This window comes from Nilaparvata lugens, chromosome X, assembly GCF_014356525.2.
Source record: "Nilaparvata lugens isolate BPH chromosome X, ASM1435652v1, whole genome shotgun sequence".
Lineage (NCBI taxonomy): Eukaryota > Metazoa > Arthropoda > Insecta > Hemiptera > Delphacidae > Nilaparvata > Nilaparvata lugens.
In genome coordinates this window covers 87,625,913-87,652,878 of record NC_052518.1, presented here as the reverse complement: position 1 = coordinate 87,652,878, position 26,966 = coordinate 87,625,913, and the positions used below count along the sequence as shown (strand labels likewise).

The 26,966-nt window shown below is 40.3% G+C and overlaps 2 protein-coding genes across 4 annotated transcripts in view; both read left to right on the top strand.

The window, feature by feature from the left end:
• The window catches only part of LOC111064557, a 595,337-nt gene that overhangs the window by 299,843 nt on the left and 268,528 nt on the right, over positions 1 to 26,966 (top strand). The gene's annotated exons all lie outside the window — the stretch shown is intronic.
• On the top strand, positions 14,599 to 16,192 carry LOC120354510. Its single transcript, XM_039441823.1, has 2 exons — positions 14,599 to 15,446; positions 15,677 to 16,192. The coding sequence occupies exons 1-2, from the start codon at positions 15,366 to 15,368 to the stop codon at positions 16,175 to 16,177; spliced, it is 582 nt and encodes a 193-aa protein (XP_039297757.1). The 5' UTR covers positions 14,599 to 15,365; the 3' UTR covers positions 16,178 to 16,192.

The window sequence follows — 26,966 nt, the reverse complement described above, 5'->3', positions numbered from 1 at the left end:
AGTCCAGGCGAGTTTGTTCTGCTGGAGAAGGCATTCAAATCCAGCCTTCAGACATTATATTATAATAACGCTCACATGGAGACCCCTGCCAAGGACTTTCATACCTTCCTGTTCAACTTGGAAAAGAAAATCTCTCACACCGTTGTGCAGCAGTTCATAGAACATGGATCCCTCAAGTTAAACCTTGTATTGGAGTCAACATATTTCCGCACAAAACTTGATGATAGCAATGTTGAGCAGGAGGAGTTCCAAAATGCCCTTCAAGACACCAAACTACTCAATCTTCAACATCGGAGATCTACCCAACATCATGCATGGAGCAGTGAGCACTCTACTGGAGGAAGAGGCAAAGTTTGAAGCGAACTCAAGTGGATGGAGTCGTCTGATCATTGATGGACTCCTCATATGCATAAGCAAGCTCACACTGCTATAAGGATCTTCCTATATCGAGCTACTGGTCAAAATAGCAGCATGCAAAACCGTCACCAACCCGAGGAATAGTGATCAATATTGTTTTAAGTGGGCAATCCTTGCCAAACATGTTGAGGGGCATGATCCTCAACGAATCAATGAGAGATATCATCACCTTGCTGAAAAATATAATTTCAATGGAATATCATTCCCCACCAGCATCAATCAGATTGATTGTTTCAAAAATGATAATCCAGGAGTGTCAGTCAACATCTATGGTTTGGATGAGAAGAATATCATATTTCTGAGAAGAGTCAGCAAGGAGATGTCTGATAACTATTTTGAAGTTCTCCTTCTATGTGAGAGTGAAGATGATGATGCCGACAGTGATTCCACCTTTTTTAGGATGGGGAGGAGGTGAGAGTCAGCAGCCACTACTGCTACATCAAGAACTTTGAAAGACTCGTCAGATCCCAGCTCACAAAGCATCATGGAAATATTATCATTTGTCGCCGATGCTTCACCCACTATTCAACCATGAAATGGTGAGCAAAAGATGAAGGAGCACAAACAGTTTTGCATCAACAACAAGTCTGCAAGGATCATCATGCCGAAGTTGAAAGAGGATGGAAGCCCAGCAATTCTGAAATTTGAAAAACACTTGAGAAAGTATAGACTACCTTTGGTGGCATATGCTGACTTTAAATGTCTGCTTGAGAAGAGTGACGAGGATTATGAGCAATGGATTGGGAAGGCAACCAAAATGACACAACATCATAGAGCTATGAGCTACTGCCTCCACTTTGTAAGAGATAGGGACTTAATGCTATCATGGCTAACAATCACCAAACTCATCCATAAGGAACCGCTCATCTACAGAGGACCTGATGCAGCAAAAAACTTTATTAAAACTCTGACCATGCATGCAAGAGATCTCAATGAAGCAATCGACTGCCAGAAAATGAACATGATTCCATTCTCTGAAAGGGAGATCGCTAGACATAATGCTACCACCAATTGTGAAGCTGGTGAGAATTGGTGAGAAACCATTCAACGATGATAAGGTGCACAATCACTGCCATATTACAGGAGTCTATCGGGGAGCTCTGTGTCGAAGATGTAACCTTCAGAGACAACAGCAAACGTACATTCCAGTGTTTCTTCACAATTCGTCAAACTATGATACTCATCTCATCATTCCTCAACTGGGTAGCAATAAAGAAAAATTGACTGTTATTCCTAATACATCTGAATAGTATATCTCCTTCACAAAACGAGTCTCAGAGAATCTGCAGCTTCGATTTATCGACACATTCCATTTCACGCCAGATAGCTTGGACAATCTGGTCACCAACCTTGTAAATCGACAACCACTCCAGAAGACCTAGCCAATGTGCCTTTGCATACCGCCAACGTGTTTGGAGACAAATTAGACCTTGTTTCTAGGAAAGGTGTGTTTCCATACAACTACTGTGATTCATGGCAGAAACTTGAAGAAGCATCACTACCACCAAAAGGGGTATTCTTCAGCAAGCTGACTGACAGAGGTGTTAGTGATGATGATTATGCACATGCTCATATAGGTAAGAAATCACCTCACTATACTTTCAACAAAGGCTGTTTCAACGACCCCCACTCCACCTCCACCTGTCACATGATCACACACCATGTCACATGACCAGACTTTGACAGCATTCAAATCCTGTTCACACTGTAGGGTTGAGAGAGTGAGTACTATCAAACTATCACTTTACTATCCTCATACCAATTGCACAATGTCTTGCAATAATTTCCCCTTGTTCGCATGAGTCACCTCTTACAATGCCAAATGTAGGCACTAAAAGTAAACTTGAGACTAGGTTTGTTTACAAAGGAAGATAATCATGATTTTCGATGAAAAACATTTGATAAAATGAGAGTGGAATGTCAAAAAACAGGAGAAATCAGGACAAAATCAGGACAATGGTATTACTGGTTTACCAGGACAATGGTATTACTGGTTTACCAGGACAATGGTATTATTGGTTTACCAAGACAATGGTATTACCGTTTACCAGGACAATGGTATAACTGGTTTACAAGAAAAGAAAAAATGAGAGAGGAATGAGGAAAAATGTGGAGAAGGGGAGAGAGGTCACTACTCAACTGGATCAGAGAAGAAGGCGTCTATAGTGGAACGTTTCAACAGAACGCTTAAACAGTTAATGTGGATCAAGTTTACTGAGCAAGGAACCCATAGCTGGATAGACATGCTATCCTCACTTCTCAAAGAGTATAATTCCAAAATCCATCGAACAATTGGTATGCGACCAGCAGATGTGAAAAAGAAGCATGAGAAAGCACTACTTAACCATCTTAGTAAAGAGCATAAAGCTTATTGAGAAGAGTTGCAGAAGAAGAATGCAAAGTGTAGAGGTAGGTTCTATCCAGGTCCTCATCAAGATATTGTGCCAGGGGACAAGGTTAGAATAAGCAAGTACAGTAGCCTCTCTCTTAACCGGACACCTTTTAACCGGACATCGGTTTAACCGGACTACACTCCACGGAAGTGACATCTCTTTAACCGGAAAATAATCATCAGCACATCGGTTCAACCGGACTGTACAGTACTTCTGCACCTGCCACGAATCATAATTGCTGTTTGGTTTTAAATATTTCAAATGTAAAAAGGCTTAGCAACTAACTATTTTCTTGTGTTTTGTGTTCACAGATATCATAATAAAGCGTCTAGTTTTATTATTTTTACGTAAAAGTCATTATTAGCTTATAAACTACAAAATATGCGTACCAATTTAACGACTTTTAGGGAACGTCGGTTTAACCGGAAAAAACGTTATCCGGACTGGCCTCAGTCCCGATGAGTCCGGATAAGAGAGAGGCTACTGTATAAAAATACTTTTGACAAAGGATACCTAGCCAATTGGATAAATGAACTGTTTACAGTAACATGTGTACGTCCTGCAGTGCCTGTAACATATGAATTGGAAGACCATAGAGGTGAACCCATTCAAGGATGGTTCTACTCTGAACAAATTGTGAAGACAAAAGTGCCCAGCATCTTTAAGATTGAAAAGGTTTTGAGGAGACGAGGAGACAAGCTGCCAATGCATTGGAAAGGATATAGTTCTAATCATGACTCATTGATTGATAAAAGTGACTTGGTCTAGGATGAGAGAGGCTGTACAATGGAGAAACTTATTCAAAATTATTGATTTTGATCAGGTGGTGGAAGGCTGTGGTCTTGAAATGAACAATAAGAAGAAGAAGAGATGTCATGGTCCTATGTTCCCCAACCATATGAGATGTATTATATGTGGACCTTCAGGGTGTGGTAAGACAAATCTACTGTTGAACATGCTTTTTGATCCGAAAGGGATACATTTCTGAAATATACACCTTTTTTCAAAGACTACATTTCAGTCCAAGTACAGATTGCGTAACACTATTATGCAATGATTGGGCGAAGGGATGGAATATGTTGAGTGTGATACGAGTGAGGAAATACCTGAACCACATGAGCTGCCTGTCAATTCAATTATTATCTTTGATGATGTGATCTGTGAGCAGCAGGATGCCATCAGGAAATACTTCAGTGCAGGCAGACGCAGTGATGTTGATGTTTTCTATTCAGCACAGATGTATAGCCACATTCCAAAACAGTTGATTTGTGACAATGCAAATTTCCTAATCATGTTTGGACAGGATGAGCTGAGCTTGAAGCATCTGTATGGAGACCATGTTGGTGCTGATATGACCTTTGATAAGTTTAAGTACATGTGTAACAAGGTTTGGTTGTCAGCTGCACATCCATTCCTTGTCATTGATCGCTCATCAGAAAAGAATGCAGGACGCTACAGAGATGGTCTTGACACCTATTTAGTCGAGGTGTAAGTCTAGTAGAGTATCAGTCTGTTATTGTGAGGCAAGCAGGATGGTTCGACCTCGTCAGAAGACATTGGAGGAGGCTGCTCCTACCATCAATGAGATTGCAAAGTTAAGACATAACATCAAGAGAAAGCATAAGGAGCTTACACTTGGAAGAGAATTGACAGAGGAGCAGCATACAAAACATTTCAAACCGCTAACTGAACAACTGGAAGAAATCATTGAGACTCTTCAGATTCCTGCAGCCCAGCAGCAACTGCCTGCAGCTCAGCAACAAGCACCTCCAGCTCAACAGCAGCAGCAGCAGCACCTGCTTCTAGTACAGCTACAACAGCCTCCGGCACAACAGTGTTATGTACAGCCTACACCGCCACCAACCCCATTCCATCCAAAAGTCCCAATGTCTAGAGCAATGGTCGCCAAACTTATGAGCCTGTGAGCTAGAATAGCATTTATAAATCTCCTAGTGACCTAACAAGGAATATAAGACTAAAGAAAGTATGGTATGCAAAATGAATTTTTCACACTTTTAACGCCTATAAAGATACATTTCTAGTGTTGAAATCTACTTATCTCATAGCAAAAAGTATAAAAAAAGTTGAAATGTACCTACATTTCAATGAGAGCAGTGGAACTCGTTTTGGTCATCAAGTATTTTCTTGATGTTTGGAGTGTAAGTTGTAGCCGCCATTCTGATGCAGTTGTCCAAATGTTCATCAGTCAGTCTATTCCTATATCGATTTTTTATGAATTTCATACTTGGAAAGATGCTTCACACAAGTAAGTAGAGCTGAACATTGCTTTCAACCTTGATGGAACTTGAATAATATTTGGATATTTTTCTTAATATTAGGCCAAATATTTCCAGTTGTGGAAAGTGATCTGAGAGACAGATCATTTCGAAAATCCACAAATTCCATTTCAACTGAGACCTGATCTCTACCAAAATGTTTTACTACACAATCTGAAGAATCTTCTGCAAAAGATATCTACAAAAGAGAGTTGATGAGTTGTATCATATTTGATATGCTTTTAAAATCTTGAAATCGTTGGTTAAACTGTTGTCTTAAATCTGAAAGAATTGTAATGTATTCTTGGTTATTGCTGCGGTGCTGTGGAGGATTTTTCTCAGCATTGATTTTCTTCAGACTGGGAAAGTGTTTATAATCAAACTGGACGACATTCTTTTGCAAAAGCATATCTGTGAGCAATAAAAACTACCCCTTGAGCTACTGGTAGCTCGCGATCGACTGTTTGGCGACCACTGTCTAGAGCATCACATTCACGTCTGCAAGATGTAACAGAGGGGGATGAGGGGCCATCAACCTATGAATCATTTGGAGCAGCTTCAAGCTCCACTCCGAGTACAAGTGCTTCAGTCGCACAAACTCTGTTCCCAACTCATAGTACTTCAGATGATGATGATGATGACAATGATGATGATGATGGTGATGACAAAGGGGAAGAGGATACAGTGCTCAGAAACTTTTGAATACTAGCAGTTCAAAGGCAGTGCAAAAGATGTTGAATCAATATAAGTTCACAGGAAAACCTATATCTCCATATATTCATAAATCATTGATACAAGATAGAAGCATGGATCAAACATTCGGACCAACAGTGATTGGAAACAATCATTACTTGAGTAGTAAGCTTCTAACGTTTGGAGAAAATGGGAATATGATTGTGCTGACAGCTCCTGAGAATGAGGAGCATGTCATGATTTTCGATGCAATGCCAGGACTCTGTGAACTAATTTTCAAAAAGAAGCCTGATAATAAGCATGTAAAAGAAGCTGATAAGAATGCATACAGACACATTCTACATTTTACTAATGTGTATAGACAAAATAGTAAGCCTAATGGTTACATCCAAAACTTCAATGATAACAAGTATAAGAAGACAATTTCCCACCTGCTGCAACATCCGACTTCTGGAAGAGGATTAGCAACACTGTTTAATATGGTTGCAAACAATGCTACTAAAATTGAGTATGTATACTACAATGATCTGAATGAACTTGTGGACAGGCTACAGTTATAAGATCAATCCAGAGCAGTTGGAAACACCGGTCATGGGAATGAGATTAACTCCATTCTAGAAGAGTTGGTGGAAGGTGAATATATAGATGACAAGCCTGTACACTAGTCACAATATAAAGAGCTGTTATTACTATAACTTTGTAAATGGTTGAGATCATTACTGATATATAGTACAACTATGTTGCAGAAGAGTAGAAGAATCATGGATATCTTGGGCAATGTCAATGCCTATCATAGATGTGTGATAAATTTTGTATCTCCTTATAATGATGGGGATGCTGTGAATCTGGTTACATGTAAAAATCTATATTTGGACCTGGCTGCCGAAGACTATAGATAACACTACATCGCAAATATTTACAAGCCTCAATAACTCTATATTGACAGACTTGCAAGACCCAAGATTGGAGACTTGGATGCAGTCAACAAGCAGTATTTGCATGCTCAAACAAAGGAAATGATCGACAAGCAATACCTAGAAGCTCGACTGAAAAAACATACAATTGAAGTATTGCAGATATTTTTAGATTTTTTCTTTGATAAAAAGATTCTAGCCGAACTGTCTGCAATAGGGAATGCTGATGGGATTGGAGAGCATATGATGAAATATGTTAGAGTTGCAGTAGAGGGTAATACTGCAGCTCAGGAAAATTTACCAAACTCAAGGGCAAAGGATGAGGAGAAGGGTATAAAAGCATCTGATATTGAGTTGACTGATCATTAGATGGCCGGTGGTAAAGGAAAGAGGAGGTATCAAGGGCATGGTGTACTATCATCATTCACCGAAGTCACTGGTAAAATCGTTAAGGGTGCTGCTGGTACAGTGGTTAATAAGGCCATCAATATACTACCAGTTGAACTGCATATCCCTGGCTATCAGTACTGCGGGCCAGGAACAAAACTTGAAAAGTGATCCAGGAATCAACAGCCTTGATCAGGCCTGCAAGGAGCATGATATTGCCTAGTCAAAGAATAGTGATACAGCGAGTTGAGCAGTGGCCAACAGTACATTAACTGATCGAGCTTGGAGTGTAGTGAACTCTTCGGATGCAGGAGTGTTGGAAAAAGCTGCAGCGCTAGTGGTGACCAACATAATGAAGGCTAAGGCAAAATTTGGAGGAGGCGGTAAACATCGACAAAGGACACGTTGCAGCACTGTATGTTGTAGGAGATCAACAGCTTCCAGAAAGGGTCGGGATCTTTATCTAAGACTTCAGCCAAGGATGGGAAATGGGGTTAGCCGCCGCTGTCATCAATGCAGGAGAAGATGATGATTGCTCTGCCTGACCGAGTGCTAACAGATTTGGATCTCCACAAGTATTTATGCCATTTGAAATGAAGAAAGTTCCGAGGAGTGTTTATGCAGGATGCTCTACCGGCTGCAGGACTGTTGAGACGAGAATGCGGTATCATCAATCTTGACAGCAGTACTGGCGCCGGCATGCATTGAGTGTGCTATGCAAAGAAGGAACTTGCTAAATTCATGCATTCTCAAGTCAAGTTTTCTTATGACCTTTTTACACAGGACAGCAGCAGGACACTTATACTCTACCATCAGAAGGCTATCTGCATCTAGAGTATACAGCTCACCTATTTACAGAGATAAGCTATGAAATCAATGGAGTGGAGATTGATAGCATTCGTAGACTGGGTATAACCAGTCTGATGAAAAATGCTATGACATTTGAGCAAGATGAATGTAACAAGATGATGGGAGCTGGCTTCACGTTCAATGCCACTGCTGGATTAAGAACTTCTGCAGCTAATAGAGCGAATACTACATGGCTGAGTATCAACTGGGGTCGACCAATCAAGATCTTTGTCTTTGGATATGACACAATCGCTCTATTGGACAAGCTGCTGCAGCTGGATGATGAGGTGAATATAGAGTATGTTGACTTGACATCACCCTATCTATACCACAAGATACCCTGAGGAATTGCTGAGGATCAGTGCTGGACTTGGAAGCTACTGCCCGGACCATTACCTACTCAACTATATGGTGACTGTGCAGAAGATGCTGACTGAACCATATTTGGATCCTACGGCTAGAGATACACCACAATTTTGTGCGCTCAATATTGTGAACTCAACTCACGATTGGATTATGAAGACATTGTATGAAGATCAAAGTTTTTGTCATGATTTATTCCCTTCAATAAATAAACAACTAATCTGAATTACTGTTCCATCATTCACCCCCACCACCACCACTATCACTCTAAGCTATATAAGTGAGGACATTTGTCTCCAGGATATTAGTCAATCGCTAACTGTTAACAATGTCATACTTTAAAGGTTATGTTCTGTTTGGCGATAGCCAATGAGTACCTTCGGATACTATCTACAGTCTCAAGTCTAGTGAAGTAGCTGTTGTAAATTTGGATAAAGTATATAATTGGCAAAATGAGGATGTCAAGATTGAATATTGATCTTCGATGATTGTTCATCCTGAAAGTATTGGTGTGAATTTGAATGTGGTGACAAGAGTCTAACTCTTATCAGCAACAACAGGAAGGTCACCTTTGCAGGATTCTCATACTGCAGAGATGATGGACGTGTGAAGAGATTCAGAGTTACTGAGGGCTGTTCAGGAGACCCTGCTCTACTAATATCTATCTACAGTGCTGCTTTTCGGGATACTGTACAAACTGATGGAGTATGCAGCATTTCAGAATGAGAGGAAAGGCAGAGGTCTATCAGGAAACCACAAACTATACAAGAGGATTTTCAATGACCAATATACATATTCTGTTTCATAATGGAATATAGATAGTCATCTACTGTTTAATGTAATAGATGAATTGTTCAATAGAAACTCATTGTATTCAAATCTGTATACTTATTGGTATAACCCTATATCTATAGCCATAGTTTAGCTATAAGTGAGTCATGATGGGCTGACATCATTACTTATTATATATCATAGTCCTGTTGAAACAGGAAATCTATAGTTAGTGTACACTCAGTGTCCACTCAGTGTACACTCAGTGTTCACCAGTGTTACACTCAGTGTTAGATTCTCATCACATTTTTTTTCTCTTCACAAATTTGAAATAGTTTTTTCCTCATGTCTTTCTCTCAATTTTTAAGTTTTTTTTGTGAAGTGCTTATTGTAATTTTCTATTGGGGAGCAATTTTTGGGTTTTCCTGTGTGCTCCCATATTGTTGTAAATAAATAAATTACACTCAGTGTCCATCAGTGTACACTCAGTGTTCGTCAGTGTACACTCAGTGTTCATCAGTGTTCACTCAGTGTTCGTCAGTGTACACTCAGTGTTCACTCAGTGTACACTCAGTGTTCACTCAGTGTACACTCAGTGTTCACTCAGTGTACACTCAGTGATATCTCGAGGACTAGTTCAATAAGGAATATCAATGAGTCGAATACAACATTTTGATTGTTCATATGACAATTTTTTATTATGACAGACAAGCATTTAACAAAATGATGGATTGACAACATTTATTCTTTATTCATGAGAGCTGTATATAGATACTCTTTATTATTAATATTACATTCTTTACAAACATTTTCATTGAGCAAATCATTGATGATAAAGTACAAAAGTAGTTGAGGACAGCATAATTAATATTTATCTTATTGAGGTAACAATTTCTGATACAAGTGCAAAAGCAGTTGAGAACAGCATACTCAATATTCATCTTGTTGAGGTAACAATTTCTGATACAAGTGTAAAAGCAACTGAGGACAGCATATTGAGGAAGTATACATATATATAGAAGTTAACAAACATATTAAAAATAGAGAAGAAAATCCATAATACAGTGAATCTTATTGAGATAGCAATGTTATATAAATCATATGAGCAAAAGATTTTTTCCAGTCTGAAATTTCATAATACAATACAAATAATACTGATCACGGCTTGAATCGCTCCACTCTATGTGTTTGCCCTATTGCATGAACAGCAACTTTGTAGCCATGCATTCCCATCAGTTGATCCTTCTCAACACTCTTGAACATGGTGTTGTACATCTTTGGCATGAAGACTGACAGGATGTCATGATCCCTCTCGATTTGTGCTATGATTCCTTCGCCAAACTCTGGGAACTTCTTGCTGGAAGCTCTTTTCACACAAAGGATGCTGTATTTCCTGCCGGATTCAAGCTCCTTTAGGTTGCCCAGTACAAGCGGTTTGAAGCTCGCACAATCGGAGAATATTTTATCAGCCTCCAAAGCTGTTCTGATGCTGTCCTCATTTGTGCTCTGTTTTCAGCCATCTGTAATTTTTTGAATTTGATTAATTAAAGGAACTTTTACCGTGCAAAACAATAGTAATGTACTAAAACTATCATTTTCAGCAGCATGCAGATGGTTCACCAAGCCATTGCACAGCTGTAGAGGATCATGCAGTGTGCAGATGGTCCACCAAGCCATCGCACAGCTGTCATCTCTATCAGAGGATCCACAGCATGCAGATGGTTCACCAAGCCATTGCACAGCTATTGAGGATCATGCAGTGTGCAGATGGTTCACAAAGTCATTGCACAGCTGTCGTCTCTATGAGAGGTTCCGCAGCATGCAGACAGCTCACCAAGCCATTGCACAGCTGTTGAGGATCATGCAGCGTGCAGATGGTTCACCAAGCCATTGCACAGCTGTCATCTCTATGAGAGGTTCCGCAGTGTGCAAACAGTTCACCAAGCCATCACACAGCTGTCTCTCAAGGATGGATGCACATCCTTTTATATCACAGTCCAATGTTATTCATTTGGTTGAGGTATTCTAGTGAGTCCAACTCCTCTTCTAGAATACCACCGGCTGCTTCACTCAACTTATCAGCCTCATCCTCCTCCTCATCATCAGCTGGCTCAGTAACCTGCGACAGAGGTGGGGGAGGAGGAGGAGGATGGTCGACTGTCACTGCTCCAGTTGGCTCAGCAGACGGTGTGTCCAGCACTGCCACTGCTGCTGCTGACCACGCAGGGTCATAGGGTGGTGGTGGATTGTCCTCTTCATTTGGATATTGAATTTTTGAGGCGCTACCGACTGGGAGAATTCCCTTTCATCCAATGCTATTTGAAATTCACTCCACAAGTCCACCATGGACATGCGGTCAGACATCGGTGGTGGCAGATTGTTGTGGCTTGGGGCAGGTGGTGATTGGTGGTTATGACTAGATTGTGCTGGTGAATACCATCTGCCATCCACTCGATAGTACCACCCTGACCCCAGATCAGATTGCAGTGTTGATCGGCGACGCCTGTTTGCCCTCCGCAAGTGCGGTAGTGGTGGTGATCAACGCTGTGGGGGTGTTGTTGCTTGTGGACGACATCAGTTGCTCTGCTGTGGCAACATTCGTTGGCAGCGGTGGTGACCTCGAGGCGACGAGGTGCTACCCTGTAGGGTTGATAGTCCTAGACCAAAGTTTCCCATGCCACCAGCAGTTTGCAGTTGCCTGAAGATTGTGCTGGCAGGTCCTAGCATCATCACAATCATCTCGCCTGGCTGCTGCTGCTGCTGGGCTTGGCTTGATCTTCTCCGCTGACCAGCCTGCCTTGTCCGACGCCATGGTCTTGAGCTGGCACCATGACTCATCTTTAACAGAACAAAAACCATTAATAGAAAAATGGATGTGTACGTGTGTGTGTATAAGTGGATATAATATTCATATACTTTCTTGAAACAAATAATCTCATGTTTCACCCATTTCCAATACTCTGTCCCGACTGCATCATAAAGGTCTGCTCAAGCCATATCCTCTCTATAGCCTGCCCAATCAACTGACCACAATGGACAACTTTGCCATACCTGCATGATTGAGAATTTTGAGTACACAATTTCAGCTTCAACAATAATTGGTGCAGTTGGGATTCCTCTAACATAATCATCTACAAATTCGATCCTTTTCCGTAAGTGAGTGAGAAAACAATGGGTTATATCACTCCACATTCTCTACACTGTTGACATCTCCATGTATTGTAGAAATGTGCGAGAGCCTGATATGCAGAGCAACTGTCCTCGAGTGCATTAATCAATCTACATGACTTACCATCTTTGTATGGACAACTCAATATAGCCAACTGTTTCACAAACTTTCTAGCCATATCCATCATATAGCAAAAAAACAATAAATCTGATAGACTAAACTTGGGTACTAACCTCTGTTACTGTCACTGGCTATGTATCACGCAAAAGAATTACGGCAGTGTGGCACTGCCAGGTGTTTGTGATAATAGTATTAAGAGCAATGTTATAGTTCGGAAAAAGGGCTCAAACAGGCACTTTGTTCTAGCATGTTTTGGACGCTATTTTCTAACCGATAATCATGAAAATGGTACCAAATTGTTCAGAGAGATTTTGAAATTTCAGGCTGTACTGCCAAATTTTGATATCACTTATCAATTTTTTTCTATTGAACATCAAACTTTGCCAAATTTTCTCCAAGTTCATCAAATTTTGAAGTCATTTTATAGTTGGAGAATTGGAATTTAGTAGTACAGCGTGAGATGTCCAAATCTTTCTGAACAATTTGGTACCATTTTCATGATTATCGGTTGGAAAAAGCATCTGAAACAGAGTACCTGCAAAGAACTCTCAATCAAGAAAGCTTCGATTCCATACTAGCCTTTCGAAAAAGTGTGGTCAAACTCACTAACACAGTTCCAAACTGCTATGATTGTGAGTAAACACACTCACACACAACTGGAAAACTGGTTTTCGGTCGTCCAAACAATTGATTGTTTTTGTTCAATGAGATATTGCCCTTCTTCTTGTCTGCACTATTGTGTTTTATGTTATATACTATTTTCATATATGCTCTATTATTCTTTATGCTTATACAGTAGTTTGACATTCAGATTATTATTTATCCCCATTTTATTCCAATATCACATGAAATCTGTCCTGCTATTCTGATTGTACAGCGATTTGGGAGACATGGTTCATTCTTCTTCTCATCGAACTCTTTATTATCCACGTTTGGTCATGCATGGCAATTCAAATTCAACCCAAGAATTTTACATGATAACACCCGGCAAAAATTTAGTTTTGGAGAGATCAAGTTTTACACATTTTTTTCTTATACTGTAATTAGAAAACCACCAATCATTCATAAAGTCTCGAGAAAAAGTGAGTTATTGGATAATATGAATGAATAATAGTTCATGCTTCAATGAAAATTTCTGCAATAAAAAAATACTTTTAGTATACTGCAAGATTTCGAAGATAAGCCAATTCTCTGTTCACTGGTTCTTTTTCATTTACAATTACTTTCTTAGAAGTGGTAATAGGGTACAAGTATTCAATTGGAAGAAAGGTGAAATGCAAAAACTAATGTACAGTATGACACTACATTGTCATTGTCCATGAGTGGTAAATGGTGTGGGGGGGGGTGCATAGACTGCATCCTTGTCAATATTGTAACGAGTGACTATCTTCCTAGTAGTATAAACAGGAGGACTCTGGGGCACAAGTGCCCCAGAGTCCTCCTTAACCTCAAGGTCACCCATGACGTCATAACCTAACCTAACCCTAGTTTTTTAACCTAACCTAACCTCAAGGTCATAAAAAAAAAAAAAAGAGAAAAAAAAAATATATTAAAAAAAAAAAAAAATAAAAAAAAAATGAAAAAAAAAATGAAAAAAAAAAATTAAAAAAAAAATAAAAAAAAATAAAAAATAAAAAAAAATAAAAAAAAATCATAAATCATAAAAAATCGCAATTAAATGAAAGTAAATGAAAAATAAATAAAAATAAATTGGAATTAATTTCACAACCTTTGGGAGTGGTGGGAGACTGTTTGGGTATATATATGGGAGCTCCTAGCCATAAGAGCTATCATTGTGTTGCTGACCTTGTTGGAGACAAGTTGCTGTTTTTAGAGTGTGTGTGTGTGTGCTACAGTGCAGTTAAAGTAAGTACAATCTAGATTGTTTATTATTATTTTAAAAGACCCATTCTGATGAAAATACTTTATGTGGGGATGTCTCCTCACCATTCAGTTTTAAAAGACCCATTTTGATGAATTCTATATTGTTTATTATTATTTCAAAAGATCCATATCGATAAATACTTTGTGTGGGGATGTCTTCTCACACACACACACATCATGATGATCATTCAGTTTGAGAATTTTAAAAGACCCATTTTGATGAATACTTTGTGTGGGGACTTCAAGATGTCTCCTCACACACATCATGATGATCATCCAGTTTGCATACTATTAATTTTTTCTTAAAACTATTCTTGTTGAATGGGTATTGTAAAATCCAACCCTAGATAGATAACGAACCCATACAATATCAGAGAACCACCCATACTAACGGCATGTATGTCGTTTTCAGCCATGATCCGATCCAATGGTATTGACATGAACAGCAGGCTTGAAGCAGCCTACCTTGCTGACCAGATATCTAGAGGACGTCTAGTGATAATGTGGGTACCTCATGATGAGGGAGACCAAAGGGCTTACAATGAACTGATGTCAAGGGGTAGAATGGAAGTACAATTCATTCCAAACAATCCTCATTTACCACCAATTACATTTGGACCCAACCCTAGACAAGCTCCCCACAACAATAGCCTCCATTCCTACAGGTCTGCTCCTTACAACCTACAAAATCGAACCCAAACTCGTAATCCAACATTCTGCGTCAATGGCTCACAATCTATCAATCCCCCACCCTGCGAACCTATCAATCACCCACAACAGCCATTCAATCCTACTATTAGCCGCCCAACTCTGAATCCTACTCTGAACAATGGCAACATTCCCCAACCAAACAACCGTCAAACAAATAGCATTCCCCTACCAAACAACCGTCAAACAAATAGCATTCCTCTACCAAACAGGTCCAACAATTCTACCCAGCAGCCTAACCGTTCTACATCAAATCCTCCTCATTCTCTTCTTACTCCTCCTCCTCATCCTCCATCTCCCTCTCCTCCTCCATGCTTCCAAACCAGTGCTAATTCAAGAAACCCAAGTACCCAGCCACGTCCTCAACCACATCAATTCCAACCCTGGAACCATGGAGACTTTCGATTAATGTGGGTGCCAGATGACCCAACCTTCCCACCCCAAACCTTCCTTTAAGCATACCCCTCAGTACTGCTACACCCATCACGTGAGAATAAATAAGGTTAGACATTGAAAAATTAAGTTTCAATGCTTCGTCAAATAACGCTGCATGAACAATGCTTCCAGCCCTCTTTCTATGCATGACAGTTATGATGGATATAATAATACTGCTTATTATATATATATATTGCAAACATGTACCCCCACAACTATGGATGTCTCTAATATAGGTCAAACTATTACCAGTAGAAATGTAATGAGCAACTATTAACATATATATGGAAATTACAGATGCCGAATTCCTCCGCTACCGCTGATACCTCTGCTGCCGCAGCCTCTGATGTCACTACAGCCCCATGCAATGCCCCATCTACCACCCCATGCAATGCCCCATCTACCACCCCATGCAATGCCTCTGCAAATGATACCGCTACCATTGATGCCTCCGCATCAACTGACACCTCTGCCACAGCCTCTGATGCCACTGCCGCCCCAACCGCTGATGGTGCTGCCAACAATGCTGCCAACAATGCAGAGATAGCCGGAGCAATCTTCAGAGAGGGTAGAGTATTCAAACCTGTCACCCTAGAGAATCTTGCCAAAATGCCCAGAGGAGTACAGATCAATTTACGCTATGTGAAACGTGTAACCAGTATAAATGGTGAGGGAATAACTGCTGAATTAGAAAGAGAGTATGACTATGCACGTTGTTTCATGCCCAAAATGTATATCAACACATACGTTGGAATTTTTCAAAAATGGAATTCCATGTTCCGAAGCCTAAATGCATAAGCTGATTGGATTGTATTATCAATAGGTATTGTAAAGATGTTGTATACTTTGGAAAATTTGCTTAAAATTTGTTTAAAATTCTAAAAATGTATTGCTGTATACTACTTGTAGCATTATGCTTAAGAATACAGAAATGTATTGTTTTATAAGAGTTATTTTGATGTAACAATTTGATGCTTGAAATTCTAAAAATTGTATTGCTGTATACTTGTAACATTATGCTTAAGAATTCAGAAATGTATTGTCTTATAAGATTTATCTCGATGTAACAAATTCCAGAAAAAAAAATGTATTGTTTACTTGTAATAAATTTTGAAAATAAAAGTATTTCCATCAAAATGTGTCTTTTAAAATAATAATAAACAATATGGAATGTACTTACTTTAACTGCACTGTAGCACATACACGTACATATAAAAAAGAATTGAACAATTTCCTATTGAGTTTTCATTATCCTTTACCATGTCATACAGAGTAAGCTGCTTAACAAGGATTCAAAAAACATCAAATAAACAGATATCCATTGTGGTGTAGTGGTTAGCGGTGTTGCTTTCCATGCTGTAGGTCCCAGGTTCAAACCTTCAGGGGGGTATAGATTGATGTAGGGTCCCAATTGTTGAGGTAAGTATACAGGGTTGTATACCATTACATCTCAATGGATATCTTTTGATATTTTGCATCTTGGTCAACATGCCAATAGATATTAGGCAGTAGACAAAAAACTGTAAACATATCATGACAGGGGAGGAGTGGGGTCGTTGAAACTGTCTTTATTGAAAGCATAGCAACCTAATTTCTTACCTTTATGAGGAAGTAGGATAATCAATAATAACAAATGGTTCAATACACACAGTATTTATTGACAAACATTTATAATCAATCTTCAGTATTGAACAGAATATACAGCTGAAGAAGTCTTTCTCCTCGGCTATAATCATTGTTGGTGACATAACGCTCAACTGATGGCTTATTCCTTTCACGAACAATGCATGGTCCATCAACTTCGTCATATCCCCCAGTAGATGGCAGTGGCATAGGTATGCGTACAGCCTTGTAGATGCTAATCTCAAAAGCTGAATCACCAGATGTTCCATCCTCCAGCCTGAATCGTTTCACATGTCCTGTACTCTCAATTTTTGTAAATCCTGCAAATTTGATCTCCTTTTGACCCAGTCCCAGTAGACATTTAGATTGCTGTCCACATATAAAATCACACTTGTAGTATTGGTCCTGATTGAGAACACTCAACACAATCTTCACATCCTTTTCCCTCCAGTTGGCTACCTTCTCAAGATTAACAATAGCAGCCATTCTACCATTATCCAACTTGAAGAAAGATTTTAGCAGTATGCAAGTGTCATCAAACATGACAGTGAATTTCATTGCAAGTCCTGGTGGGCAATGACGCATTGCCCTCTTGTTGATATTATCCTTGATACTCTTCATAGTTTGCGTGAAAACTTTCAGCAGGAAACATTTCACATCGGTGGAGGTCACATGAGTATTTCTCAATGGGTTGTGAAGATCATCGCATACAAAGAAAACGTTTCTATCCTTGACTGCATCAACAACAGCCTGATGCTTCTGCCTGAGTCGTATGCATGCACAACTATGAGATTCACGATCTGCACAAAACTCTAAATGACCACTCTCCTTGAAAAAGTCACTCAATGTCATTATACCGTGATAATTCAGTTCAGCTTCAAGCTCACTCACTGCATTAAGCAGATAACGTTCACATTCACTGTCTGACAACATTGCAAGACTGAGTGCATTTTGTTGTCAGCATCATCTTTTATACTATGCTTGCTGAGTGGTGGGGGTAGCCCATTTCCTGTTTCATCAGGTCTGCATGACGTCATATGATTGTACAGTAAACAGTCAACTAACAATTGACAGTTGACAGTTGTTAGTTGACTGTTGACAATTGACAGTTGATTGACAGTTGACAATTGACAGTTGACAGTTGATTGACAGTTGACTGTTATATACCAATGGATACTATGAAAACTGTTCATCAGGTCTGCATGATGTCATATGATTGCACAATATTGTACAAGTATCAAAGAGGAGTGAGGAAGATAAATGATAGAGCATAGAGTTGATTACAATATTTCTTTTTATTGATAATGCAAATGAGTATTAACAGCATTGAAAAAATTGCGACAAAAGGCTCTATCTTCTAACAAAGTTTTGTTAATCCAACCATGTAGAGCAATAACAATTTTCAATGAGCAAAATAGTTGTGTATTTGACAATCCATCAGCGATGTTGACGTTGTTGGCTGACTGATCTCCAAACGTTAAAGATGATAGCTTGTTCCGCACCATGTCGATAAAGTTGAGTAGATGATGTTCTGGGCAGTATATGCCATCAATCTTCTTGATCAGCAACTCCAAATCAGGCGTAGCAGGAAAGAAATATGCTGATGATAGGTCCAGGTACTCCACATTGTTCAGTTGTAGAATTGTATCCAGTAGAGTAATCTGCTTATATCCATGGACAAAGATTTTAATTGGACGCTGCTGGTTCTGATCCAACCACCTTCCAACTGTTCCACGCACAATTTCCATCAAATCCGAATAGGGAAGATGTTCTCTCCCACAGTCTGACCACCTGAGTCCATGTTTAGCTTGATGTATACAGTTGTTGGCGATGATTTGCCTGCTAGTCTTGAGCATAGACTCAGAGTAGGGAGGCTTGAAAAAGTAGTGATGAGTAGTCACATGATTCTCATCATCTTGCTCCAGGATAGCCATCTCCTTCACAATAAACTTGTTGTCCAAACCTTCAAAACCTTGAAAGTTCATCAGGTACAGTGGTAGTGGTCCAAATATGTTTTCCGCTCTACTCGATGGCCAGTCATCTACACCACTTTCTGCTGTAATGTAGGAGTCGTCATCATTGAGTCCAGTTGTACTCGTAGAGGCATCTTTCATCAGCGGTCGCTCACCAATAACACAGCCCACCACGTCCTCCCCTCCATGTGAAGATAGCTCCCCCTCCTCAATAAAAAGTTCTCTGTATCCTGTCATGACTGGCTCATTCATTGTCTCGAGCTCAACTGAGCAATTTATCACTGTGCACTGACTATATATCTTTTTATGCCAACAGTACAAGGCCTGACATTGGTCGATACTCTTTAGTCATCTCATGAATCATCATACAGTAGGCAGTTGTATTACCTGCAATGTTTTCAGATGCTTCAAACTCAATCCTCACATCGATACTTCCAGTTTTGAGTGACTCATTTTGGCGGGAGCAATCAAAAGCAAACAGCATTATTTTTCCATCACCAATGGCATTCTTTTCAAACAGAGGGTTGCTTGCACGAGCATTACCATGGTTGTAGACTCCATTGAAAGCTGCATACATGTTGTAGATGCGATTATCATCACCATCAATGCTCTCATATGGGTAGTATCTGCTGTTTAAAAACACTCGAACATCCTTCATATTACACTTGTCAAAGCGAGAACTGTTGGCTGCTGCCACACCTCGTCTTGCAGTCTGTAGCCCAACCACAATGTATCGTGGCTTTTCATGCTGTGATGTTGACTTGACAGTCCATGTATGCTTTCTTGTCTGTGGTGACATTGGATAGGTATACAACTCCCAATGTCGAAATGATATACTGATGGGTGTGTCATTCTGTACAATCTGTAGCAGACGCAGTTTCACATCATCTGCCACTTCCACATACGGCATTCTCCATAAAAGCTTTGTGATTGCCACATTAGCAGCAGCAACATTCACACAGTCGTGAAAGTTGGGGCTGACCCTCAACACCAGCTCTTGTTTCACATTGAGCAAAATCTGTCTATAGTCTTCGGCAGAGCCTAGCAGGTATCTCAAAGGCACATCCATGATTGTAGTGTCGTCTCCATTGGCAGCAAAATCGGTGAATCCATGAGTTGGGCTAAACTTGTAGCCAGCTCCTTCCATCTTGGTCCACTCATCACGTTCAAATGTAACAGCATTCTTCATTAGGCTGGTAACTCCAGGATTGCGTATACCATCCACCTCCACACCATTGATTTCATAGCGTATCTCTGAAAACACATTGCCGAAGAATCCAGAGACACATGGAGTTCCGGCCACAGCAGCGTTGGCAGCTCCAGTCACAGTATACTCCAAATGTAGATAGCTCTCCGATGGCAGTGTGTAAACATCTTGCTGTTGAATTGGAATCCGTATCTCATCGTTGGCATTATAGCTTACAGTATAGGGTGCATGAGAATGGTACTCAAACCCAATGATACTGTTGTCCGATGACGGTCCATTCTGTGTCACATCCAAAACTCCCATTTTCCTATTCTACTCGTATCTGACAGCCTCGTTCTTGCAAATACTCAATGCTCCTAGATGTTAACCTTGTCAAGGTTGAATGCTGAATGACATCCTTCACTCTATTATCTACTTTTATAGGCTTAGAATGTATCTCTGTAGGAGAAGGAGGAGGAGGAGGATGAGGGTGTACTGCAGCAGCCTTATCCAGCCCTTGATTCAGCTTTCCAAATAACAGCACCATCTCACTTGCGTTGTCTCAAATGTAAAGCAATATTTATTTCCTCGCCTCTATTATTTATAAGACGACCGTACTCATCGACTACTTGCAGTGTAATGCTACCAATCTGCTTGATGTCTACAGGTAAATAGATTACATTCTGCACAGTCACCACCATTTTATACCCTGGATCAACGTTTGGGTAAAACTCATAGATCACGTGATCTGTAATTCCATTAGAGTAAGATCCAGTCACAATGTTACAGGTGATGCGTATCACATTAGGCCGACTGATTTGTACAGTATTATCACTTCTAGTAGATGTGTTGGGCTCTATGAACTGGGTATTGGTAAAACCCAACAGTTTCCCTATTGAATCTTGTGGCCGTAAATCCAACTTGGCACTGCTGAAAACTATACACTTTAAGGTTGATGGATCTACAGTCACCTGGAAATCAACATCATTTTCCAACAGCCTTTGTGCAAGCAAGTCAGTAATTGTAGAAAATTCAAAGCTACCTGTTGGTAATGATACCTGATGCAGAACCAAATCCTCCTTGTCAGCAGTAGTAGCTGGCATTCTCCTTTTAGTCCTTTTAGGCAATACTGTACCATAATCATCATCATCATCAGACTCGCTAGGTTTATGCTTCTGATGTTTAAGCACCTCAATACTCTTCAAATCTTGCTTTAGCCATACTCCGAAGCTCATCATGTGTTATCTCTGCACTAGTATCACCCTTCTTATGTATTCTATTACTTGTATAAAAATGTAGTACATTATTGAAACCTTCCTCAATATTAGGTATTGAGTTGCAACTTGTAAAGCTAATCAGACCAATTTCCCATTCACCGCTGCTCACATCAAGTGGTGGATAAAAGTCGCTCTTTAGTATTGATGTCCTACCTCCAAAACATAGCATCATGTTGTTGCCTGCTCAACATACAGTTGCACAATGAGTAGCAATCAGCTTACACTAGACATTTATAGTAAGTATAGGGATGAAAATAATGTACAAGAGAGATAGTGAATCATTTATTTATTTTCATCAATCAAAAATTGTAAACACAAATGTCCACAGATGTGCGAGTAAAGATCTTCCTGCTTCTGATCATAGTTGTACTCAATCCTCGATGCTGGCTCCAGTCCTTTGTGCATATAGTCGATAAACTCCTGTGGTGGTCTCAGGTTGCCAAATCCGTCAAAGTAGTGAGACACATCATCCTTCTTCACATAGCACACCCAATTTGTGCAAGCAAGTCAGTAATTGTAGAAAATTCAAAGCTACCTGTTGGTAATGATACCTGATGCAGAACCAAATCCTCCTTGTCAGCAGTAGTAGCTGGCATTCTCCTTTTAGTCCTTTTAGTCAATACTGTACCATCATCATCATCATCAGACTCGCCAGGTTTATGCTTCCGATGTTTAAGCACCTCGCTCCAATACTCTTCAAATCTTGCTTTAGCCATACTCCGAAGCTCATCATGTGTTATCTCTGCACTAGTATCACCCTTCTTAGGAATTCTATTACTTGCATAAAAATGTAGTACATTATTGAAACCTTCCTCAATATTAGGTATTGAGTTGCAACTTGTAAAGCTAATCAGACCAATTTCCCATCCACCGCTGCTCACATCAAGTGGTGGATAAAAGTCGCTCTTTAGTATTGATGTCCTACCTCCAAAACATAGCATCATGTTGCTGCCTGCTCAACATACAGTTGCACAATGAGTAGCAATCAGCTTACACTGGACATTTATAGTAAGTATAGGGATGAAAATAATGTACAAGAGAGATAGTGAATCATTTATTTATTTTCATCAATCAAAAATTGTAAACACAAATGTCCACAGATGTGCGAGTAAAGATCTTCCTGCTTCTGATCATAGTTGTACTCAATCCTCGATGCTGGCTCCAGTCCTTTGTGCATATAGTCGATAAACTCCTGTGGTGGTCTCAGGTTGCCAAATCCATCAAAGTAGTGAGACACATCATCCTTCTTCACATAGCACACCCAATGTGTGCCAGCTCCAGTGCTGGTGTCCAGGTTGATAATGCCACATTCTCTCCTCCAGGGCCCATTCAATGGTAGAGCATCCCGCATAAACACTCCTCGAAAATGCTTTAGCTTCAGTCGACATGCATACTTGTAGAGATCAGCATCGGTGAGGGCTCGATCAGGTAGGGCAACTACCGTCTTCTCTTGCCGCCACATTGACGGCGACGTGCTCCATTTCCCTGTGTCCTGCGCTGTTGTCTCAGGTAGAGTCCTTTACCCTTTTTACCAGAACATCTCTTTACTCGTTTTCGACCACGAGTCTTTGTTGTCTTACGTCTGCGGTGTACTCCTCCACCAAACTTTGCTTTAGCCTTCATGATGTTGGTCACTGCTAGTGCTGCAGCCTTCTCAAGTGCTCCTGCGTCTGCAGATTTTACCACACTCCAAGCTCGATCTGCCAAAATGTTGTCTGCTACTGCTCTGCTTGATGTATCACTGCTCCTCGAGTAAGCAATGTCGTGCTCCTTACAGGCTCGATCAAGACTATTTATACCGGGATCGCCTCGTGCCAACCGCTTCTCTAGCTTTGTACCTGGTCCACAGTACTGGTAACCGGGGATGTGTAGTTCAATAGGCAGAATGTCAATTGCCTTGTTCACCAATTTTCCAGCACTCTTTTTAACTATTGAACCTGCAACTTTTGCAATTGATGACAGTACCCCTCTTCCCTGGTACCTCCTCTCTCTCCTACATCCAGTCATCTAATGTTTCTTAACGGTTTTAGCAGCTGGTTTTATACTTTTTTTGCTGTGGACGATGTTTGTGCTGGTGGCAATGATGTTCCAGGTGGTGTTGTAGGAGGGGGTTCCGGTAATCCCATAAGATCTATGAAACGTTTCTTCATTTCATCAGGTGGCAATCCCTTCATAGATTTAGCATTTTCCGGATCTAACACAATGTCTAAATACATTGTAAACATTTTACCAGCAAACTCAATCAGCCTCTTCTCAAGATATTGATTGTTCACTCCATCAGTAGGCTTAATTGGATCCATCATATCAGTAAGTATTGAATTGTTGAGACTTGTAAATACCTGTGATGTGGTATTGTCCCTTGTCTTTGGCAGCCACATTGAAATCAGTTCTCTGCATGTTGAAAAGTTGACAGCATCCCTGTCAGCACGTGGATTTCCCAAATTGATCAAACGCTTGTAGCGAGCATTAATGTTTCCTATGGAATCCATGACTTGACTGCTATACACAAGCAAAGCAATGTCTCTTATATAGTGAAACTAGTATGCAGGATTAGCAACTATGTAGCCACCTTCTACCAACTCTTCTAAAATTGAATTGATTTCATTCTCATGTCCAGTGTTGCCAACTGCCTTAGACTGATCCAATAGTTTCAGCCTGTCTACAAGTTCGTTGAGATCATTGTAGTTGACGTACTCAATCTTGGTACGGCTGTTTGCCACCATATTGAATGGTGCCACGAGTCCTCTGCCACTGACCTTGCTATACTTGGGTTTAGCATTATTGAGCAGTTTATGGATCACATTTTTATACTTTGTATCATTCGAGTTTTTACTCTTACCATCTGGAACATGATTTTCCTTATACAAGTTTGTAATGTGTAATATCTGAGTGTATGCCACCTCATCACTAGCCAATGGAGTAATGGGTTTCTTTTTGAAAATGAGTTCACAAAGTCCACGCGTTGCATCAAATCTAGTCACGTTTGAAGGATTGTTAGGGTCAGTCAGAACAATCTTTCTTCCATCACTTCCAAAGGTTAACAGTTTGTTACCCAAATAGTAGTCATTACCAACAACTTCTGGTCCATATGTTTTGTCAGAGCTGCTATCACCACTCATAGCTCTATGAAGATAACGTCCCACCAGTGTTCCAGTCAATCCAACCTTGATCATTGCTTGTCAAATCCTCTTTTGACTGCTGGTTAGTAATGCTTCCTGAGCAGTAGCACCCTCCTCCTCCTCCTCCTCCTCATCCACATCCATCACATCACTTTCATCAACATCATTGGCACTTGCAGATGGCCACAATTTGCGTGCAGTACTCGAGGTACTTGGAACTGGGCTCAACTGCGAAGCTTCTCCAATTCCTTCAAAGGTCAAAGGAGACTCCTCACCAATTTTGGGCAGACGTCTTACCGCTTGTTTCAGGGGTCGGGACAGCAATGGTGTAGGTGGCGGTGTATGTGCTGCATGATGACCTACAGGAACTGCAAAACGTCTGCGATGTGGGCGTGGCTCTGGAGATTGCCCATGTGGTGGTTGTGCTGCTGCTGGCTGTGGTGGTGGTGGTGGTGGTGGTGGTGGTGGTGGTGGTGGTGGTGCTGCCAAATGCTGATTGAGAACTTCAACTATATTGTCAAGTGGTTCAGTTAGTGGTTTAAAGTGTTTTGCATGCTGCTCCTCTGCCACTTGCCTTCCAAGAGTCAGTTCCTTGTGTTTCCTTTTGATGTTACGTCGCAACATTGCAATTGCCTTGATGGTTGGTGCAATCTCTTCTACAGTCTTTTGACGGTGTCTATTGCTGGAGACGTCCATCTTGCTCAGTGTACTAACATATACTGAAGCTCAACTAACACTATGCATCAACTAAATACGTATCAAGCCCATTCCTGTAGCGCCCTCCATTTCTGTCCAATGTCCGATCAATCACTAGGAATGAGTGTGCACCCCCCACTGACCAAACCTTGTTACACATATCCTTGAACTGATCAAAGGTCATGTCAGCGCCAACATGATCTCGGTACAAGTGTTTCATGTTTAGCTCATCCTGCTGAAACATGACTAGAAAGTTTGCATTGTCACGAATCAGCTGTTTTGGAATGCGGCTATAGGTCTGCGCTAGATAAAACACATCAACGTCACTGTGTCGGCCTGCACTAAAGTACTTCCTGATGGCATCCTGCTGCTCACAAATCACATCGTCGAAAATAATTATTGAGTTGGGTGGCAGCTCATGCGGGTTGGGTATTTCTTCACTTGTATCACACTCGACATACTTTATTCCATTTCCTGCAAGTCCTTGCATGATTGTGCGGAGCAGCTCATACTTGGGCTGGAATGTAGTCTTTGAAAAAAGGTAGATGTTTGAAAAGTGAATTCCTTTCTCATCGAAAAGCATGTTGAATAGTAGGTTGGTTTTGCCACAACCGGAAGGTCCACATATAATACATCTCATATGATTGGGGAACAATGGTCCATGACGCTTTTTCTTTGTATCCATTTCCACCAAGCCACACCCCCTAATCACTTTGTCAAAATCGATAACTCTAAACTGTTTTTTCTGTTGCACAACCTGTTTCATCTTATACAAGATTGTTCTTATCAATCCATGAGTCGTGACTGGAGCTATATCCTTTCCAGCATACCAACAGTTTATTTCCTCTTTTCCTCAACACTTTTTCAATTTCGAAAACACTGGGCACTTTTGTCTTTACAATTTCTTCAGAATAGAATCCTCCTTCAATGGGTTCACCTCTATAGTCCTCCAATTCATAGGTTACAGGCACTGTAGGTCGCACACATCTTACTGTGAACAGTTCATTAGTCCAATTGGCTAGATATCCCTTGTCAAACGTCTTTTTATACTTGCTGATTCTCACTTTATCACCAGGCTCAATACTCTGACTGGGACCTGGATAAAACTTGTTTTGAGGCTTGCTGACCAACTTTTCCTTATATTCTTGCCTTTGTTTGCTGAGCCTGGAAAGCAACAGCCTCTCATGCTTCTTGCTCTTAACATCAACTGGCCGCATACCTGTTGTTCTATGGACCCGTTCATTGTACTCTTTCAAGAGTGAGGTTAGGATGCCTGTCCACAAATAGGTTCCTTGTTCAGTGAACTTTGTCCACATAAGATGTTTGAGCGATCTATTGAAACATTCAACTATAGATGCTTTCTTATCAGAAAAAGTTGAATAATGATTGATGCCATACTTTTGCACAAGTTGTTGAAACTTGCTATTAAACCATTCCTTTCCGTCATCAGTTTGCAAATTCTTCATGGGATTCTGTTCAAATATAGGCTGCATTGCCTTAACCACTTCATCGGCTGACTTTTTTTTTATTGGTATAGCAAAAGCAAACTTACTAAGACAATTGATTATTGTAATAATATATCTATAGCCTTTGTTCTGTCTTGCATATGGTAGCATCTCTACAAGATCAGCCTGATAAAGATCATCAAGACCTTTCACAGTAACCATTCGTGTAGGAAACCTCCTACAAGCCTGCTTGTGCAGCTCTCTCGCT

Excerpts from the sequence above, each read along its gene's own strand:
- LOC120354510 (XM_039441823.1), top strand. The coding sequence starts at position 15,366 with ATGACCCAACCTTCCCACCCCAAACCTTCCTTTAAGCATACCCCTCAG. Across the intron at positions 15,447-15,676 it reads ATCACGTGAGAATAAATAAG|ATGCCGAATTCCTCCGCTAC; the intron begins GTTAGACATTGA and ends TGGAAATTACAG.